At 45.5% G+C, this 22140-nt stretch overlaps 1 protein-coding gene across 3 annotated transcripts in view; it reads left to right on the forward strand.

Annotated features, from left to right (window-relative positions):
* The window catches only part of LOC139574760 (voltage-gated inwardly rectifying potassium channel KCNH6-like), a 37905-nt gene that overhangs the window by 10062 nt on the left and 5703 nt on the right, over positions 1-22140 (forward strand). For 2 of the 3 annotated variants that reach the window (XM_071399631.1, XM_071399639.1), the window contains exons 4-11: positions 97-200; positions 415-754; positions 852-902; positions 1537-1751; positions 18616-19041; positions 19207-19624; positions 19832-20031; positions 20631-20883. In XM_071399631.1, coding sequence (XP_071255732.1) covers positions 97-200; positions 415-754; positions 852-902; positions 1537-1751; positions 18616-19041; positions 19207-19624; positions 19832-20031; positions 20631-20883 — 2007 coding nt within the window. The remainder of the gene's footprint in view (positions 1-96; positions 201-414; positions 755-851; positions 903-1536; positions 1752-18615; positions 19042-19206; positions 19625-19831; positions 20032-20630; positions 20884-22140) is intronic. The other variant, XM_071399647.1, reaches the window with a different exon arrangement.

Raw genomic sequence — 22140 nt, forward strand, 5'->3', positions numbered from 1 at the left:
ATGTAGCTGTGTTATAACATACAGAATGTGACTACATCCTGGTACTGTAGGTGTATTTATGTAAAGTGTATGTATAAGCCCTCTGTGGTTTCTCAGGGCAGAGTCGCAGGCTGAAGTTGAGACTGCCATTGGTACGTGCAATGCGTCGGTCTTCCCTCGCCAAAGACCAGTTTGAGGGGGTGGTGGTGGACTACCTACAGGTAAGGTGCCCAGAGACTCCCATACACACATAGGCCTATACACACAGTACTCGTCTAAATATGACCTTACATATAATATATCTTGATTATCTCAGTTCCTGTATCCTTTATGTTTTGTAATGAATATAGCTTCAGTCACATACATTTAGCAGTAAGTAGAAATCTAGTACAATATTTAACCTATGATTGTCCTCTTCCTCCTTCCCTAATTCAGCCCAACAGTGAAGAGATCCCACTGAAAGAGTTACGTATCCCGTCCAAGGAGAGCTGCATGCAGTCTGAGACAGAGGCGCTGATAGAGCAGGACCATGAGTCCTCCCAGCCTGCAAGCCACTACTCCCCCAAACTGCTGTCCCTATTGTCGGAGCGGCTGGAACCCAGCGTGCCCTTCCTCCCCAGCAGCCCCTTCTCCAGTGCAGCCTTTCCCAGGACGGTCCTGCCCCGGAGCCGCTCCAGAGAGACTGTCGGCAGCCTCCGCAAAGCTTCCTCCCTGGATGACCTCGACAGCATGAGGGCCGAGTCGGGCCGACCAGGAGACCCACGCTCCATCAGCAGTGAGTTTGTGTGTGTGTGTACCCAGTCAAAAGTGTAGTCTGTTGCCATTTTTGTACCCCCTCTGACAGGAAGAAATGTGGCTGTCTCCTCTTACAGTTCCATCTGAATCAAAACAAACCAAGCCAAAGCTACCTGGGCCTGTTGGAGGTATTCTGTTCTCTAGAAAATGTGAATCCTCACTCCCATTACTCAAGCACTGAGCATGTGCAGCAGCAGGGTCACTAATCAATGCCTCTAACCTATAGCCTGTGTGTGTGTGTGTGTGTGTGTGTGTGTGTGTGTGTGTGTGTGTGTGTGTGTGTGTGTGTGTGTGTGTGTGTGTGTGTCTGTGTGTCTGTGCGCCTTTACTCATCACACACCTAATACTATGGGCTATGGATGGAGTGTAGGGCTGTGGACTTCCCATCTACCCCAGGGAAATAATGTAGAGGAATACATACATCCCCGCAATGCATTAACACACTCCCTCTCATTTCATTACTCTATCAATTCAATTTAATTGGCTTTATTGGCATGAGAAACATATGTTTACATTGCCAAAACAAGTGAAATAGATAATACACTTTCTCTGTATCTTTCTCACTCAGATGCTTTGCTCAGTATAAACCAAGATGTTTCTCACCTAGAGGAATGGAAATTGCATAATAACACATTATATTTTTAGTTCTGAATGTGTTACTTGCAGTTTAAATAAAGGATTTGAATGATAATATAATATGTAAACTAGTCGATGAAAGTAGATAGAGACACAGTAATGAGAGATGAGTGTTGTTGTGTGCAGACTTGAAGGCCGGTACTCTGAGCTCCACCTCAGACTCGGACCTGATGCGACGCAGGACCAGCACTCGCAGGACCAGCACTCGTAACCCCCTCACACTCAGTTTCGCCTCCGACCTCTTGCGACCACCCTCGCCCACTGAGATCGAGATCATCGCTCCCAGCAAAGTAAAGGACCGTCACCGAGACGTCACAGAGAAGGTCACACATGTCACACAGGTGAGACACAAGGTCCTCACTAGCACTCATATCACACAACCACAACCATGTGATTGCCTGACTCAACCTGTATTCTGCTTATATATTCAGGGATTTTTAAAGTGAGCTTTTTCAGAACGGCATGTGCGATATTGTGTACACAGGACGTTGTGTAAAAGGAACGTTGGGTTATTGAGAAGTGGTGGATTACATCTCTTCGGTCTGACTTCCTGTGTTGCAAGCTTTCTGCTGAAGAAACAGCTGCATGTCACTCAAGAGTTTCCACATGCATCCACACACACACATACACACACAAACACACAAACAGGAAGGATATATATAATACTAAAATTTTTTCAGTCACTTTGGTGTTATTTTCAAAAGTATGTGGTGAACTTTTTTAATACAAAACTCCAAACTGGTAACACTTGTAACACGGCAAGTCTCATAAAACATTTTATTGTGCATTTATTTAGTTTGAATGCATCTTTCACCACCCAACCATTCATTCAAAAAAATAAATGTACTGTGAAATACCATGTGAACATTTATTTAATCATCAAAACACAACATATTAATATCTTCTCAATGTAGTTATTTTAACAGCTAGTTAATCCAATAGATACGTGTTTCAAAATGCCCTTTGAATATAATATGCCACAGTACTGTTTTCACATTAGACAATACACTTGCACTATCTATTGAAATTGACTGAACATCAAACCTTACACAATTGATGAAAAAAGTGTCTGTATTGTTCAGATATAATTCCAACATAGGTGTACTGTAATCAAATGAAAGAAACATAACATTTAGCAAGCATTAGTTTGCATCAAGTCTGTCTTGAGCATTTGGCCATTGGTTCTCATCGACATCGCAGTAAATGTCCTCATTGTTCATGCACCTGGGGATAAACCTTTTGGCATGGAGAATCCAAGCCTGACAAAGTCTGGATTGATGTCATTACATGACTCATTCATGGCCTGAAGGAGGGTGGTACGCTCATGGGGATGACAATCATATATCTTCCACCTGTACTGTAATATGTATTGTATTTTACAGTATTGTATTGTACTTATGAATTGTAGTGGTCCTGTATGTGGCTCAGTTCATAAGAGCATGGCACTAGCAAGACCAGGGCTGTGGGTTCGATTTCCACTTGTGTCACTTACGGAAATATAAAGATTCACTGTTGCCACTTAGGATAAAAGCATCTGCTACGTAAATGGCATATATTGCAGTATTACACTACTGTACTGGCCAGATCACCATGTGCAGTGCCAAGTGTCGGCTGGAGTGGTGTAAAGCTTGCCGCCATTGGACTCTGGAGCAGTGGAAACGCATTCTCTGGAGTGATGCATCACACTTCACTATCAGTCAGACGGACAAATCTGGATTTGGTGGATGCCAGGAGAACGCTACCTGCCCCAATGTAACCCCATCAAACACCTTTGGGATGAATTGGAACGGTGACTGCGAGCCAGGCCTAATAGCCCAACATCAGTGCACGACCTCCCTATTGCTCTTGTGGCTGAATGAAGTAAGTCCCCGCAGCAATGTTCAAACATCTAGTGGAAAGCCTTCCCAGAATAGTGGAGGCAGTTTAGGCAGCAAAGGGGGGACCAACTCCATATTAATGCCCATGATCTTGGAATGAGATGTTCGACGAGCAGGTGTCCACATACTTTTGTCATGCAGTGTGTAAGAGGATATTATCTCCTGTATGAACATTTTGTTGGCTACATGTATGGAGATGTTATTTAGCATCACTACTGTACTATATGCTCTTGTCTCTGCATGTATATGAAAGAGGGAGAATGGGGAAAAGACAGTTTGTATGTGTGAAAGAAAGATCCCACCTTCCATAGTGTGACATCTGTGCCAGCAGAAGAACTTCTCACACCCACATGTCATCACACTAAGTTTGAGTACATTGTCATAACCTGTAATGCCATGGAAACACTAACGCAGTGAGATGGCCCCACAACACCACTGCGTAGCACACTGGCCCACATGTCTGTGGTGGGACAGTCAGAGTGGCCACCAGCCAGATGAACCCACACGCTAACCCTGGCTGCCCTGACTTCACTTGTCCACTACAAGTGGAGCAATGTGACTCAATATTAGGGATTTTTGTGGTATTACTAGATGTGTGTGTGTCAAGTGAACATACATGTCTTATGACAGTACATTTGAGTGTTATAACGGGGGTTTATGTCATCAGAATTTAGTTGATTGATTGTGAATGGGCAGTTTGACTTGCTGCTAATGTTAGCATTGCTCTGAGTGAGAGGTGAGCTCTTTAGGTTGCCGTGTCAATGCCCCCTGTCTTGCTCGCTGGGTGCACATGGGAGGCAATTTGGCGTGCCTCTATTTCCTACCAATGGAAAAATCGATCGGGCCAATAGATGCCCCCCTCTCCACTTCCTCCAAACCTGCTCCTGGTAGAGTCCTCAGCTGCTGATCACTATAAATACCACACACATGTACTCTCACATGATGTGAGCTGTGGTGTTTGTTTTTTAATCACCCTCACCAACAAGTTCACACATCTAGAAGATAATTAGCCTGGAGAAATCATCATGTTTGGCATGACATGGAGTGGCAAGGAGTGAAATGTTAGCACAAACATACTGGATTTCTCCAGGCTAATTATGTTGCCTTCCCAGGGTTGGGGTCAAATCCATTTCAATTCCAGTCAATTCAGAAAGTAAACCACGTTTCAATTCCAAATTGTCCTCATTGAAAAGCATTGAAGAGAATTGAAATTTCAGTGAATTCCTGAATTGACTGGAATTGGAAATGGAATTTACCCCAACCTTGTACCTTTCCAACTGATATTTGACGATTTCAACAATTTCTTTCTAAAAAGTAAGTGTTTTAGAGATAATGTACACGAAACAAAAATATAAACGCAACATGTAAAGTGTCGGTCCCATATTTCATGAGCTGAAATAATAGTAATAATAATAAAAGATCCCAGAAATGTTCCATACCCACAAAAAGCTTATTTCTCTAAAATGTTGTGCACAAATTTGTTTACATCCCTGATAGTGAGCATTTCTCCTGTTCAAATATGACCCATCTACCTGACAGGTGTGGCATATCAAGAAGCTTGTGCTGGGGACAATAAAAGGCCACTCTAAAATGTGCAGTTTTGTCACACAACACAATGCCACAGATGTCAAAAATGTTGAGGGAGCGTGCAATTGGCATGCTGACTGCAGGAATGTCAACCAGAGCTGTTGCCAGATAATTGAATGTTAATTTCCCCACTATAAGCCGCCTCCAACGTCGTTTTAGAGAATTTGGCAATACATCCAATCGGCCTCACAAGCGCAGACCAGACCATGTGTACGGTGTTGTGTGGGTGAGCGGTTTGCTGATGTCAATGTTGTGAACAGAATGCCCCATGGTGGCAGTCGGGTTATGGTATGGGTAGTCATAAGCTATGGATAACAAACACAATTGAATTTTATTGATGGCATTTTTAATTACCAAAAATACCGTGACGATATCCTGAGGCCCATTTTTTTAGGTATCTGTAACCAACAGTTGCGTATCTGTATTCCCAGTTATGTGAAATCCATAGATTAGGGCCAAATGATTTAATTTAAATTCACTGATTTCCTCATACTCAGTAAAATCTTTGAAATTGTTGCATGTTGGTTTATATTTTTGTTCAGTATAGAAACAATATATATATATATATATATATATATCGTGCTCTGACATGATGAAAAAATATATATACAGCACCAGTCAAAAGTTTGGGCACCACTACTCATTCCAGGGTTTTTCTTTAGACATCAAAACTATGAAATAACACATATGGAATCATGTAGTAACCAAAAACAAGTTAAACAAATCAAAATATATATATTTTTTGAGATTCTTCATATAGTCACGCTTTGCCTTGATGACAGCGTTGCACACTCTTATCATTCTCTCAACCAGCTTTACCTGGAATGCTTTTACAACAGTCTTGAAGGAGTTCCCACATGTGCTGAGCACTTGGTGGCTGCTTTTCCTTCACTCTGCGTGCGGTCCAACTTATCCCAAACCATCTAAATTGGGTTGAGGTCGGGTGATTGTGGAGGCCATGTCATCTGATACAGCACTCCATCACTCTCGTTCTTGATCAAATAGCCCTTACACAGCCTGGAGGTGTGTTGGGTCATTGTCCTGTTGAAAAGCAAATAATAGTCCCACTAAGCGCAAATCAGATGGGATGGCATATCGCTGCAGAATGCTGTGGTAGCCATGCTGGTTAAGTGTGCGTTGAATTCTAAATCAATCAAAGACAATGTCACCAGCAAAGCACCCCCACACCATCACACCTCCTCCTCCATGCTTCATGGTGGGAACCACACATACAGCGATCATCCGTTCACCTACTGTGCTTCTCACAAAGACACGGCGGTTGGAACCAAAAATCTAAAATTTGGACTCATCAGACCAAAGGACAGATTTCCACCGGACTAATGTCCATTGCTTGTGTTTCTTGGCCCAAGGAAGTCTCTTCTTCTTATTGGTGTCCTTTATTATTGGTTTCTTTGCAGCAATTCAACCATGAAGGCCTGATTCACACAGTTACCTCTGGACAGTTGATGTTGAGATGTGTCTGTTACTTGAACTCTGTGAAGCATTTATTTGGGCTGCAATTTCTGAGGCTGGTAACTCTAATGAACTTATCTCTGCAGCAGAGGTAACTCTGGGTCGTCCTTTCCTGCGGCGGTTCTCATGAGAGCCAGTTTCATCTTAGCGCTTGATGGTTTTTGCGACTGCACTTGAAGAAACGTTGAAATTTTCCTCATTGACTGACCTTCATGTCTTAAAGTAAGGATGGACTGTCATTTCTCTTTGCTTATTTGAGCTGTTCTTTCCATAATATGGACTTGGTATTTTACCAAATAAGGCTATCTTCTGTATACCACCCCTACCTTGTGACAACAAAACTGATTGGCTAAAACGCATTAAGAAGGAAAGACATTCCACAAATGTACTTTTAACAAGGCACACCTGTTAATTAAAATGCATTCCTCATGAATGAAGCTAGTTGAGAGAATGCCAAGAGTGTGCAAAGCTGTCATCCAGGCAAAGGGTGGCTCCTTTATAGAATCTCAAATCTCAAATATATTTTGATTTGTTTAACACTTTTTTGGATACTACATGATTCGATATGTGTTATTTAATAGTTTTGATGTCTTCACTACTATTCTACAATGTAAAAAATAGTAAAAATATAGAAAAACCCTTGAATGAGTAGGTGTGTCCAAACTGACTGGTACTGTACAGTCGTGGCCAAAAGTTTTGAGAATGACACAAATATTAATTTTCACAAAGTGTGCTGCCTCAGTTTGTATGAATGAACTGAATCCCCCAAAAACATTTCCACTGCATTTCAACCCTGCCACAAAAGGACCAGCTGACATCATGTCAGTGATTCTCTCGTTAACACAGGTGTGAGTGTTGATGAGGACAAGGCTGGAGATCACTCTGTCATGCTGATTGAGTTCGAATAACAGACTGGAAGCTTCAAAAGGAGGGTGGTGCTTGGAATCATTGTTCTTCCTCTGTCAACCATGGTTACCTGCAAGGAAACACGTGCCGTCATCATTGCTTTGCAGAAAAAGGGCTTCACAGGCAAGGATAATGCTGCCAGCAAGATTGCACCTAAATCAACCATTTATCGGATCATCAAGAACTTCAAGGAGGGCGGTTCAATTGTTGTGAAGAAGGCTTCAGGGCGCCCAAGAAAGTCCAGCAAGCGCCAGGACCATATCCTTAAGTTGATTCAGCTGCGGGATCGGGGCACCACCAGTACAGAGTTTGCTCAGGAATGGCAGCAGGCAGGTGTGAGTGCATCTGCACACACAGTGAGGCGAAGACTTCTGGAGGATGGCCTGGTGTCAAGAAGGGCAGCAAAGAAGCCACTTCTTTCCAGGAAAAACATCAGGGACAGACTGATATTCTGCAAAAGGTACAGGGATTGGACTGCTGAGGACTGGGGTAAAGTCATTTTCTCTGATGAATCCCCTTTCCGATTGTTTGGGGCATCCGGAAGTGAGCGCTACCTTCAGTCCTGTGGCATGACAACAGTAAAGCATCCTGAGACCATTCATGTGTGGGGTTGCCTCTCAGCCAAGGGAGTGGGCTCACTCACAATTTTGCCAAAGAACACAGCCATGAATAAAGAATGGTACCAACACATCCTCCGAGAGCAACTTCTCCCAACCATCCAGGAACAGTTTGGTGATGAACAATGCCTTTTCCAGCATGATAGTTATCACTTTTTCCTTATGGCAAGGTGCTCTAAGTGGCTCGGGGAACAAAACATCGATATTTTGGGTCCATGCCCAGGAAACTCCCCAGACCTTAATCCCATTGAGAACTTGTGGTCAATCCTCAAGAGGTGGGTGGACAAACAAAACCTCACAAATTCTGACAAACTCCAAGCATTGATTATGCAAGAATGTGCTAATTGACAGAAAGTTAATTGACAGCATGCCAGGGCGGATTGCAGAGGTCTTGAAAAAGAAGGGTCAACACTGCAAATATTGACTCTTTGCATCAACTTCATGTAATTGTCAATAAAAGCCTTTGACACTTGTGAAATGCTTGTAATTATACTTCAGTATTCCATAGTAACATCTGACAAAAATATCTAAAGACACTGAAGCAGCAAACTTTGTGGAAATTAATATTTGTTTCATTCTCAAAACTTATGGCCACGACTGTATATATATAAATATATATATATATATCATCATATCAAAGCACGATATACAGTATGGGGCTTGAGCCCTATTGTTAAGACGTGCAGTTCATACTCAATCCCTCTACTTCCCGTTCCCACGATTATTTCCCACTTTCATCCGTGACTGTGTATGTGAGTATTTCAGCTGTTCTGCTATCATGTGTCTGTGTGTGTTGCTGGCAGGGGTGGAAGGGGTCAAGGTGGGTTGTTATGAAACATGTTGCTCTGGTAGGGCGGTGGCAGTCATGCAAATAACTGCCGGTCTCACAGTAATTGACCGTTAATTAACATAAATACGTTTAGGATCTCCTGGCTTCCATGCATACTGTAGCCTACAAGCCACTGATGCAGACCTTTGGAACATCTACATTTTAAAAAGTCTAATAAATCCATGTAATATAGCCTACACCATCACAATAAATCCATTATTTATTTCAGACAGGTCTAAAGAAACATGATATGAAGAAAATGTGGTCTATTTCAGAACAGAATAGCATACTCTGAGTGTTAGGCCCTGTTCTGGCTATGCCATATGGCTATGGGCTACACTAGTTAGGAGACGAGATTTGCTTAAATTTCTGTGACATTATATTTTATTATTTTATAGTATGAAGAATACAATTGAACATAGCTTAATAAAATGGAAAGGATATTTTCTCTAAACTATTTGAGGGAGTGCACACATGTGGCTATTCTGTGTTGAGTGGTTAACAAAGAATTTGGTCCTCCTGTATGCTTAATTTAGAGTTATTAATGGAACTTTAGTGGTGATACAAATGTTGGGCAAATGTTTTGATTTTTAATACATTCTCAGGCTGCATGATGGGACTCAAATGATGATTTGAAAAAAGTCACATGAAAGGCATGAGCTCTGATTTGTTTCTTGTGCAGGCTACACACTTGTCACAATTTGACAAGCACTTGATAATATTCTAACCAGGCCTCGGATTTCCCGGCGGCATCCCCCTTGTATGGCAGTAATGCCCCCTAAAAAATCCATCCCTTTTGAAGGCCAAAGTGGCCGTTGTGCCCTTAGGCTGAATATAATAATTATAATTCCTGGCTGCCGTGCTCCGAAACACCTCTCACTCACATGGCTCTCTCGAATATTTCAATGATTATTTGCCAATGCTTGTCATGTGATTGGGTCCTTCTCACAGGCATTTAATCTAAGAAGGAGGCTACAAGTGAAGACACATTGGGGACGCAACTGTGCGAATTCCGAAGCGCATATTGAAGATGTTAGAACAGTCCATGTTTTCGTCAGCCAAGAAGATGAGTAGGCCTAACAAACAGCAAAATCACTAGCCTATGTTAATCTACTATCCCCCATAGTACAAAAGTTGACCTATTCTATTGGTCAACTTGTCCTTCTGTGCAATAAATAAATAATACAAACATACTCTGGGAAAGTTGTGAGATGCGATAGATCCCAAACTAATACAACTCGCATCAAAAAAACTGTGGAAAGCAATGAGGCTGACGCAACAGATCATAACATTTACCTTAAAATGTTGATAAACTATTATGCTATTTCTTCACATTATAAGCGCAGAAATGAGCACACGGCAGTAGGCTATAAGTGTAAATGTTCCAAAATGCAATCAATTAGCGGGAAAACAGTGTTGCAAGCCCTGCCACATCCGACGAGCATAGGAGCCGGTATAGTATGATTCAATCTTAGTCCTGTATTGACGCTTTGCCTGTTTGATGGTTCATCGGAGGGCATAGAGGGATTTCTTATTAGCATCTGCGTCCTCTGACCACTTCCGTATTGAGTGAGTCACTGGTACTTCCTGCTTTATTTTTGCTTGTAAGCAGGAATCAGGAGGATAGAGTTATGGTCAGATTTGCCAAATGGAGGGCGAGGGAGAGCTTTGTATTCATCTCTGTGTGTGGAGTAAAGGTGGTCGAGAGTTTTTTTCCCCTCTGGTTGCACATTTAACATGCTGGTAGAAATTAGGTAAAATGGATTTAAGTTTCCCTACGTTAAAGTCCCCGGCCACTGGGAGCACCGCTTCTGGATGAGCATTTTCCTGTTTGCTTATGGCCTTATACATCTCATTGAGTGCCGTCTTAGTGCCAGCATCAGTTTATGGTGGTATATAGACAGCTATGAAAAATATAGATGAAAACTCTCTTCGTACAATGGTATGGTCTACAGCTTATCATGAGATACTCTACCTCAGCCGAGTAAAACCTTGAGACTTCCTTAATATTCGATTTTGTGCACCAGCTGTTATTTACAAATAGACTGTGACCGCCACTTCTCTTACCAGAGGCAGGTGTTCTATCTTGCTGATGGACCAAAAACCCACCCAGCTCTATGTTATCCATGTCGTCGTTCAGCCACGACTCGGTGAAACATAAGATATTACAGTTTTTTATGTCCCGTTGTGGCCGTCAGTCACGGCCAGCTGTGATACAGCCTGGGATCAAACCTGGGTCTGTAGTGATGCCTCAAGCACTGTAATGCAGTGCCTTAGACCGCTGCGCCACTCGGGAGGACACCACAAATTGATTTTAACAAGTAATTGGTCCCCCAAAAAATGCGGCCCACTGTAGAATTTCAAAATCCGGATTTGGCCCTCGAGCCAAAAAGTTTACCAACCCCTGCTCTACATGGTTATAAAGTGGATTAATGTGCTTAATTTTAAGAAGTTATTTGGCCACTTTAGTTGTGATACAAACCTTAACAAAACACATAGGCCTTTGGGCTAGGCTACATGAGGTGTGCGACTATGATTTGAAAAAATCGCAAAAAAAGGCATGAACTGTTTCTTGCCTTACAAGCTGGGCATCATTCACAAGTGATAATATATAATTCAGAAGTGATAGGCTAATATTGTCACCATCAGACTATTCTTGATTTAATCTTGTCTTTACATGTACTAAATAGCATATGTGTGAAATTTGTTTTGATTTAGAATGGACCATCATCATGCACCTGTCTCGGAACAGGGGCAGGGGGAAAAATACATGTAATCTATGCACTTAAATAGAGAATGGAAAACGCTTTTCCCGTGGTTCCTTTTCATGCCAGCCAGGTCGACTATACTCTTGTTGTAAAGCGAAGCAGTGTGCTTAATATTAGGAAAGTTGATAAATAAATATAGTAGGCCTAGCCTATAGAAAGCTGATGGGAGCCTCCTCTTTTTAATAGAGGCCATCAAAACTCTGTTTTCTCACGCAATTGCATAGCCTATAGAAATGTTGCTCAACATGAGCTCATGGGCTCTCATGAAGTGTTTTATTTTATTTTTTGATAACATTTGCATTGATGTCAGAGTGATTAGAGGGACAATAGAGTGCTCAGTACCAGGCAGTTAACAAGTTTGGTAGGCTGCTAATGACCATCAGCATCAGAGCTTGGAGAAGCCTAGTTACCGTGACTACAGTCACATGGAATTTGACTGCGGTCATATGACTCATGACTGCCGGTGTGACGGTAATACGGTCACCGTAACAGCCCTATGCTCTGGTGATGCTGGAATGGGAGGCGTTGGGAGGCAGGGGGGTATCGAGCGGCCCTCTGGTGATGCTGGAAGGGGAGGCGTTGGGAGGCAGGGGGGTATCGAGTGGCCCTCTGGCGATGTTGGAAGGGGAGGCGTTGGGAGGCAGGGGGGTATCGAGCGGCCCTCTGGCGATGCTGGAAGGGGAGGCGTTGGGAGGCAGGGGGGTATCGAGTGGCCCTCTGGCGATGCTGGAAGGGGAGGCGTTGGGAGGCAGGGGGGTATCGAGCGGCCCTCTGGCGATGCTGGAAGGGGAGGCGTTGGGAGGCCGGGGGGTATCGAGCGGCCCTCTGGCGATGCTGGAAGGGGAGGCGTTGGGAGGCAGGGGGGTATCGAGTGGCCCTCTGGTGATGCTGGAAGGGGAGGCGTTGGGAGGCAGGGGGGTATCGAGCGGCCCTCTGCGCGGCCTGACACTGACGATGACCTTGGCCTCTGGTACTAATGGAAGTAGAGGGCAGCAGAGGTCTCTCTCTCTCATCTGTCTCTTTCTGTCTGTCTGTCCGCCCGCCCGCCCGCCCGCCCGCCCGCCCGCCCTCCACTATCTCCTTTATGTTTGTTGGTGTCTACAAGATGTCAGTCATTATCTTCCATCTTCTCTCATCTATCTCTCTGGTTCTCCCCTTCCCTTTCTCCTTTTCTCCACCTCCAGTCCATTCTCTCTACATGTTGTTCTTACCGTATCCCTGTATCGTTTGAAGAGCTACAATGTTCTGAACAAGGAAAATCTCCACCATGACATAATGGTCCGTTTTTAGGTCAAACAGATCGTTATCACTGCAAGAGCACATTACGGTGGCTAACTACTAAACAACTATCCATTGGTCAAAATAAATGGTCTGAAAAAGCAGTCAACATGGCAGTTACCTTATCTATTATGAGTACAGAATGCATGTAGGATTTTGCCTGGGTTATGTCTCATTACGCAACTGAGCTTCTTGGTAATCCCCTCTTTTATAATTGAATTTCGATTTGCGCCTTACAAAAAGAGGGAAATAATCCCTGTCATTGATCTTTGCTGGTATTGATTAGTCTGCGTAAGATTAAGCACATTTTGTGATTGACTGTACAATCAGTGGTCCGTAGAAGAGTGACAGATGGTGAATGACAGTCAGTGAGAGAGACAGACCCTACATCTCCCCCTACTGCGCCCCCTGTCTCTGACTAAGTCTGTAGGGTAGAACAATTCTTACTAAAATAACTCCAGACAACAGGAGGTTGGGGGCACCTTCATTGGGGAGGATGGGCTCATGCTAATGGCAGGAGTGGGATTGATGGAATGGTATCAAATACCTCAAACACATGGTTGAATACCATTCCATTCGCTCCGTTCCAGCCATTGTTATGAGCCGTCCTCCCCTCAGCAGCCTCCACTGCTCCAGACGTTCCCTACGGATATTGTTTATGTTTTTCTAAATTAAAACATGCTTCATGATTCTGCGTATACTGTATTTGTTTGTGTTAGCTATAAGTTTGTGTGCATGTGTGTCTCAGTTTGTGTGTGTGTCTCAGTTTGTGTCTGAGTGTACTGTATGTATGTGTTTGTATGTGAGTGTGAGTGTGTGTGGGAGTCTGTGTGTGTGTTGTGCATACTGTATTAGCAGCAGTGTTGCCGCGGGGCTCCAGCTGTGAGGGCTGGGGTGCAGAGGGAGAGGGAGAGGGAGGGCGGTGTTTACAAACGTTCCCCTCTCTCAGTTTTCTCCCGCCCTCTCTTCCAGCCACACTCCTCAACATGAGCCTGAAACAGAAACTCCAACCTGTGAGTACTCCAACTCTACTCTCTCACTCCCTATTCTCTTCTTTCTTTCTCTTCCTGTCTCACTCCTGTCCTTTTCTGCCTCTCCTCTTACCCTCATGGTCATCTGGTGGTTCGTAGCAGGCTACCTAGCTCCATCCTCCGTATTGACAGTGAGGCAGGGACTGTGATGGATGTTGTTAGTGCTGATGTCATCTTGTTGTCGTCATAATTTGTCTTGTGTCACTTGTCGCCCACTTTGTTTTCATAGGTGATAATTATGTTGATGTTTTGTGGGCTCCAGGGTACTTGTTGGTCTCTGGAATTTGGAATGTTCATTTGATTAGCATGAATCAAATTTCATTTTGTTCTGAAAATTATTATTCTAATTTCAAGAGAACAGTTCACAGTACCTTAGAGGTGTTTGTTTTGGTGTATGAAACAAAACTAGTGTCACAGGTTTTTAATTTCAGACTGGATTGTTACTGAAGTATTAACATAGTTAGGTGTTCTTTATGCAAATAGCTAGTGTTTGTTTTTAATCTTTAAAAAGGTATTTGTTGTATTCTATGTCAGATGTCATTGTATTTTCCAATAAGGACTGTTAACTGTTATAAGCCCTGAGTGGTTTGGGTAAAACATTGTGGTGCAGACGGCATGGATCTTATTCAGGCTGTCATTATGAAACAGGACTGGAAATTATGTCAATAATCTGAAATTACCCAGATGAGTGAATCTGGGTAACACACACACACACACACACACACACACACACACACACACACACACACACACACACACACACACACACACACACACACACACACACACACACACACACACACACACACACACACACACACACACACACACACACACACACACTGCCCATCCCTCAGCTTGCTCCCACAGGTTCATCATGTTAGATGTTAAATTCAGTCCTCAGGGGGAGAATCCTGATCGTTGGTACGAGAGTGCATCTGTCAGAGAAAGAGCACAGTGACACGTGGAATCACAACCCTCATTTAGCCACAAACATTGATAGCAATAAGGCCTAAGGTCCTGAGCCCTATGTAGCCCCCAGCAGTCAGGTCTCCTTTCATACGGTATGTAGCAAACAGTACTGCAGGTGTAGAATCTTCATTTGATCACCCTGTTGCAGGAGAACTTTCCTGCAATGCAGAAAATGTAAAACGTGTTGTGTATTTGAGGTTTAAAAAGGCTTCTGAAGTTTATAATTTCCACTTTGAAATGCCATTAATTATAATCCACATAATAATTCACATTTCCTGTTGCTGCAGAGTTATTTTCCTGCTGTATCGAACTGGCTAAAATTAAGATCCTACATCTGTACAGTACTTTAAATGCTCTGCTATGAGAGGTTCTGCAGTGCATTTTGACATCCCCAGTCTTCAGTCAATCGTTTCAGTTTGTTGTTTCAAATTGTTTATTCAGGGTAAGAAATGCATTAACTGATCTATCCATTTAATTAAAGCTCAGTCCTACTATTCCCTGTATTCGATTAGTTTACTGACTACTGGAGCAGCACCCCCTGGACTGGGCGAGAGTTGGGTCATAGAGCGGTAAGTGGGCAGTGTGTAGTCTGGATGGGAATTGATAGGAGGCTAACCATGTGGTGTCATTTTATCACCTCTAGGACTGACTGTATGTGGGGACAGGTTTGTTCTCTTACTTTGAGTCTGAACATCTTTTCCATTTAAGAATCAAAGCTGTGAGGGTTGAGAGAGGTCAGATGTTCTGGAAAGAGATGGAAATTGTCATAGGAAGCTTTCACCTTGTACTCTCAGGTTATTTAGTAGGGCAAAAACCTTGTAGCACTAAACATGCCGCATTTAATGTACCTGTATTTTGTGATCCAGCTAAGTAGGGACATTGGAGAGGGTTGGCAGCAAGGGCACCATGGTAACGCTGTGTGTTATTACAGATTATTCTGTCACCATGGCTATGTTCATAGTTATGCAAACTATACATGCAAAGTAGGATGAGCCAGTGGAGGTTCCACCAGACTAGCCTGCAGAACATGTTGACTGTGGAGGTTCCACCAGACTAGCCTGCAGAACATGTTGACTGTTGAGGTTCCACCAGTCTAGCCTGCAGAACATGTTGACTGTTGAGGTTCCACCAGACTAGCCTGCAGAACATGTTGACTGTTGAGGTTCCACCAGACTAGCCTCCAGCACATGTTGACTGTGGAGGTTCCACCAGACTAGCCTCCAGCACATGTTGACTGTGGAGGTTCCACCAGACTAGCCTCCAGCACATGTTGACTGTGGAGGTTCCACCAGACTAGCCTCCAGCACATGTTGACTGTGTAGGTTCCACCAGCCTAGCCTGCAGCACATGTTGACTGCGAATGTTCCACCAGCCTAGCCTGCAGCACATGTTGACTGCAGAGGTTCCACCAGACTAGCCTGCAGCACATGTTGACTGCGGATGTTCCACCAGCCTAGCCTGCAGCACATGTTGACTGTGGAGGTTCCACCAGCCTAGCCTGCAGCACATGTTGACTGTGGAGGTTCCACCAGCCCAGCCTGCAGCACATGTTGACTGTGGTGGTTCCACCAGCCTAGTGTGCAGCACATGTTGATCAGGGAGGTTGCACCAGCCTAGCCTGCAGCACATGTTAACTGTCATGACTCTCGAGTGAGACAACAACAGATTTTTATTTATTTTCTATTTAACCTTTATTTAAATAAGCAAGTCAGTTAAGAACAAATTCTTATTTACAATGACAGCCTACCCCGGCCAAACCCAGCCGACGCTGGGCCAATTGTGCGGCGCCCTATGGGACTCCCAATCACATCCGGATGTGATACAGCCTGCAATCGAACCAGGGACTGTAGTGACTTCTCTTTGCACTGAGATGCAGGGCCTTAGACCGCTGCACCATTCGGGAGCCCATATGGGTGATATCAGAGAGCACATTGTGCACCATGGTCTGCCTATGTCCAGAGCTGTAAAAATACTTGAAAGTACTACTTAAGTAGTTTCTTGGGGTATCTGTACTTTACTTTACTTTTTATATTTTTGACAACTTTTACTTTTACTTTTATTTTCCGAAAGAAAATTATATACTTTTTACTCCATACATTTTCCCTGACACCCAAAAGTACTCATTACATTTTGAATGGTTAGCAGGACAGGAAAATGGTCTAATTCACACACTTATCAAGAGAACATCCCATGTCATCCATACAGCCTCTACGTCAAGCACACAGACAGTTTTGACCAATACTGCCCTCCTACACAAGCACTCACAAAAGGTGTTAGTGAAAATGAACCAAAATCACCCAGCTCTTTGTAACAATCCCTGTCGATTTGCTTGTAAATTAGGGCACTTACCCTGCTCTGCCATTGGCCGAGGGACAGTGAAGGGGGTCACATGGTGTGGCAGGTGAGCTGCAGCAGGGTCTTTTAAATGGCCAGTGAGCGAGGTGGGGCGGGGGAGAAGGGTACAGACAGCCAGGCAGCCAGAGAGGGTCCACTCCCCAGCAGTGGTCTGTTAGAGCTGGGCACATAGGCACTGGGCCACTGGGTAGCTGATCTGGAGCATTGTGCTGCACATAGCGGGCTAGGATGGAGCAGGGGAGGACCTATATGTTCCGGGGGAGACAGGGTGGGCTGCTGGGGAATTTGAGGGGGACCAGGGTGTCGTGCTCCTCCTCCTCCTGCTGCTGCTGTGGTCGGGACCAGAATAAACTGGAGCTCCTGGATATGGAGGCTCTCATCGTTGTACCGGTTAGTAGGAGCACTAGGGTCAGACTGATTGAAATTATCTATGTGAGTGTGATCTCTTGGGTTATTGTTGTCGATTCAGATACTGTAGTTTCGATGATGGCGTGTGAGGAAAATTTAAAAAATGTGGTAATATTATGGTCTGTGCTGTCACTATGAGAACACAATCACTAAGGTCCTCTCTGTATTTCAATTTGCACCTAGGATTTACATACTGGTTATTATAGTTGATTTGGTTCCTATTTGGCTGTACTGACTGCGTTGAACACTCAGAAATCAGACCCCCGTCAACCATGTAGATATTTGTCTTGTGAAAAGCTGTGCGTTGGCTTCTACAGTGTTTGTGTTGAGTCCTTTGAGACAGATATTGTTTATACTCCAGGACATAATTGTCTTCATGACAACATGACTGGCTAGCTGTGAGACTGAGGGATGTTTGTGTGAACATTTACACTCATTGCATTGTATTACACACACACACACACACACACACACACACACACACACACACACACACACACACACACACACACACACACACACACACACACACACACACACACACACACACACACACACACACACACACACTACTCCCTCTTTGTCACTCACTCTGGACTACACATTAACTCTGATTGATTTGTGACAGTGCTTGAACAGCTAATGGAGGGTTGTTGTGTTTTTTTGCTGCTGCTGTTCTAGTTGTGCTGAGGTGATAGACGTGGGTTGGAGGCCCGCGGTGTCAGACACAGTAGGTAGTTAGACAGAACACAGTTGCTCCCCTTCCCCCAAAGGGCACAACAAAGACAATATCAGGTCCTGTTCTGCTCCTCTCTTCTGAACTGTCTTCTGCTCTGGTTCCCTGAACCCACGTCCCTCGGGTTTCTCGGCACAATTCTCTGACATGACTCACTCTCTTTCCCATTTCTTATACAGCTTTCCATTTTGCTAAGGCTGTTTGGCTTATCATCTCATATTATTGGGGTTCTAATCAAGGCCTTTTCAGCAGGGTGGTGAGGGGCCATTGTGACGATATTCCGTTTCAATTCTGTTTCACTTTTACTGCCCATGATTAATCTAGATTCAGCAGGACTCTCTGACCGTCTCTGCCCTCTCCCCTTCTAGGTACTGTCCCTAGGGGCTGATGTCCTGCCAGAGTACAAGCTCCAGGCGCCTCGCATCCACAAGTGGACCATCCTCCACTACAGTCCCTTCAAGGCGGTGTGGGACTGGGTCATCCTCCTGCTGGTCATCTACACGGCCGTCTTCACCCCCTACTCCGCTGCCTTCCTGCTCAACGAGGTGGAGGACGAGCTCCGGCGCTCCTGTGGCTACACCTGCAACCCCCTCAACGTGGTGGATCTGGTGGTGGACGTCATGTTTATCGTGGACATTCTCATCAACTTCCGGACCACATATGTCAATCACAATGACGAGGTGGTCAGCCACCCGGGGCGCATCGCCCAGCACTACTTCAAAGGCTGGTTCCTCATTGATATAGTGGCAGCCATCCCCTTTGACTTGCTCATATTCCGCTCTGGCTCTGATGAGGTGAGATGGATGGAGGAAAAGGTGGATCATTTTAATCTATGTGTAGTATTGGTCCTTTTTTTGCAGTGTTGGTCGGTGTACCAATTCAACAAAGCCTCTCTCATAAATCTTCTTGTTCTTTTACATTAATTGCTTTGTTTGTACATTGAACCTCTCTCCTCTCAGCCCCAGACGACCACTCTGATTGGCTTGCTGAAGACTGCTCGGCTGCTGCGATTGGTGCGTGTGGCGCGGAAGCTGGACCACTACTCAGAGTACGGCGCTGCCGTTCTCTTCCTCCTCATGTGCACCTTTGCCCTCATCGCCCATTGGCTGGCCTGTATCTGGTACGCCATCGGCAACGCGGAGCGCACCAACTCGGCCCGCATCGGAGGCATGAAGATCGGCTGGCTGGACAACCTGGCTGAACAGATTGGTAAACCATACAACGACACAGACCCTGCCTCCGGCCCCTCCACCAAGGATAAATACGTCACAGCGCTTTACTTTACCTTCAGCAGCTTGACCAGCGTGGGCTTCGGCAACGTTTCCCCCAACACCAACCCTGAGAAGATCTTCTCCATCTGCATCATGCTAATCGGCTGTGAGTACGTCACCAGTGTGTCTGAGTACGTCACCAGTGTGTCTGAGTACGTCACCAGTGTGTCTGAGTATGTCACCAGTGTGTCTGTGTCTGTATTGTGCCTGTGTGTCCAGAGTGTTCATATGCATTGCTGCATTACTTTGAGTGTAGTACCACCGATCATTTTAGGTGGATGTCACTGACATGTCTCTCTGTCGTCTCCTGTAGCTCTGATGTATGCCAGTATCTTTGGTAACGTGTCGGCTATCATCCAGAGGCTGTACTCCGGCACAGCCCGTTACCACACCCAGATGCTGCGTGTCAAAGAGTTCATCCGCTTCCACCAGATCCCAGAGGGACTACGCCAGAGACTGGAGGAGTACTTCCAACATGCCTGGTCCTATACCAATGGCATCGACATGAACGCTGTGAGTCACTCTCAAACACACATTCATATACAGCCAAACACACACACATCCATACGCACGCGGAAAACACACACGTTCATATTCGCACGAAAAACACATATTCCCTAATTGCCACCTGAGTTTTGCCGACATTAGGTGCTCAGACAGGGAGACCTAACAATGGAAATGATGTGCGTCATATCCTTTGTGTTAGTAGATAGATAGCGTCCTGCTGGTTGCAGAGAAGAGAAAAGCATTAGCCATCTAACACCACAGGAACATGACGTAGCAGAGAGCACACCTGTCAATTCAATCTGAACAGAGTTGATCACATAGACACTGTGTGTGTGCATGTGTCCCCTTGTCAATAGTGAGCATCAATTGAAACAGCTCTCCCCCACTATCTCTCTCTCTCTCTCTCTCTCTCTCTCTCTCTCTCTCTCTCTCTCTCTCTCTCTCTCTCTCTCTCTCTCTCTCTCTCTCTCTCTCTCTCTCTCTCTCTCTCTCTCTCTCTCTCTCTCTCTCTCTCTCTCTCTCTCTCTCTCTCTGTCTCTCTCTCTCTCTCTGTCTCTCTCTCTGTCTCTCTCTCTTCGCTCTTTCTCCCTCTCCCATTTCTCTAGGTGCTGAAGGGTTTCCCTGAGTGTCTGCAGGCTGATATCTGCCTCCACCTGAACCGCTGCCTGCTCCAGAACTGCAGGGCCTTCAAGGGGGCCAGTAACGGCTGTCTGCGGGCGCTGGCCATGAGGTTTAAGACCACCCACGCCCCTCCGGGCGACACCCTGGTCCACATGGGAGACGTCCTCTCAGCTCTCTACTTCATCTCTAGAGGGTCCATAGAGATTCTGAGAGACGATGTGGTGGTGGCCATACTGGGTAGGCTGAAGGGTGGTGGTGGTTACTGGGTAGGCTGAAGGGTGGTGGTGGTTACTGGGTAGGCTGAAGGGTGGTGGTGGTTACTGGGTAGGCTGAAGGGTGGTGGTGATTACTGGGTAGGCTGAAGGGTGGTGGTGGTTACTGGGTAGGCTGAAGGGTGGTGGTGATTACTGGGTAGGCTGAAGGGTGTTGGTGGTTACTGGGTAGGCTGAAGGGTGGTGGTGATTACTGGGTAGGCTGAAGGGTGGTGGTGGTTACTGGGTAGGCTGAAGGGTAGTGGTGGCCATACTGGGTAGGCTGAAGGGTGGTGGTGGTTACTGGGTAGGCTGAAGGGTGGTGGTGGTTACTGGGTAGACTGAAGGGTGGTGGTGGTTACTGGGTAGGCTGAAGGGTGGTGGTGGTTACTGGGTAGGCTGAAGGGTGGTGGTGGTTACTGGGTAGGCTGAAGGGCGGTGGTGGTTACTGGGTAGACTGAAGGGTGTTGGTGGTTACTGGGTAGGCTGAAGGGTGGTGGTGGTTACTGGGTAGGCTGAAGGGTGGTGGTGGTTACTGGGTAGGCTGAAGGGTGGTGGTGGTTACTGGGTAGGCTGAAGGGCGGTGGTGGTTACTGGGTAGGCTGAAGGGTGGTGGTGGTTACTGGGTAGACTGAAGGGTGGTGGTGATTACTGGGTAGACTGAAGGGTGGTGGTGGTTACTGGGTAGGCTGAAGGGTGTTGGTGGTTACTGGGTAGGCTGAAGGGTGGTGGTGGTTACTGGGTAGGCTGAAGGGTGGTGGTGGTTACTGGGTAGACTGAAGGGTGGTGGTGATTACTGGGTAGACTGAAGGGTGGTGGTGGTTACTGGGTAGGCTGAAGGGTGTTGGTGGTTACTGGGTAGACTGAAGGGTGTTGGTGGTTACTGGGTAGACTGAAGGGTGTTGGTGGTTACTGGGTAGGCTGAAGGGTGGTGGTGGTTACTGGGTAGGCTGAAGGGTGGTGGTGGTTACTGGGTAGGCTGAAGGGTGGTGGCCATACTGGGTAGGCTGAAGGGTGGTGGTGGTTACTGGGTAGACTGAAGGGTGGTGGTGGTTACTGGGTAGACTGAAGGGTGGTGGTGGTTACTGGGTAGGCTGAAGGGTGGTGGTGATTACTGGGTAGGCTGAAGGGTGGTGGTGGTTACTGGGTAGGCTGAAGGGTGGTGGTGGTTACTGGGTAGGCTGAAGGGCGGTGGTGGTTACTGGGTAGGCTGAAAGGTGGTGGTGGTTACTGGGTAGACTGA

This window comes from Salvelinus alpinus, chromosome 1 (assembly GCF_045679555.1).
Source record: "Salvelinus alpinus chromosome 1, SLU_Salpinus.1, whole genome shotgun sequence".
NCBI classification, from domain to species: Eukaryota; Metazoa; Chordata; class Actinopteri; order Salmoniformes; family Salmonidae; genus Salvelinus; species Salvelinus alpinus.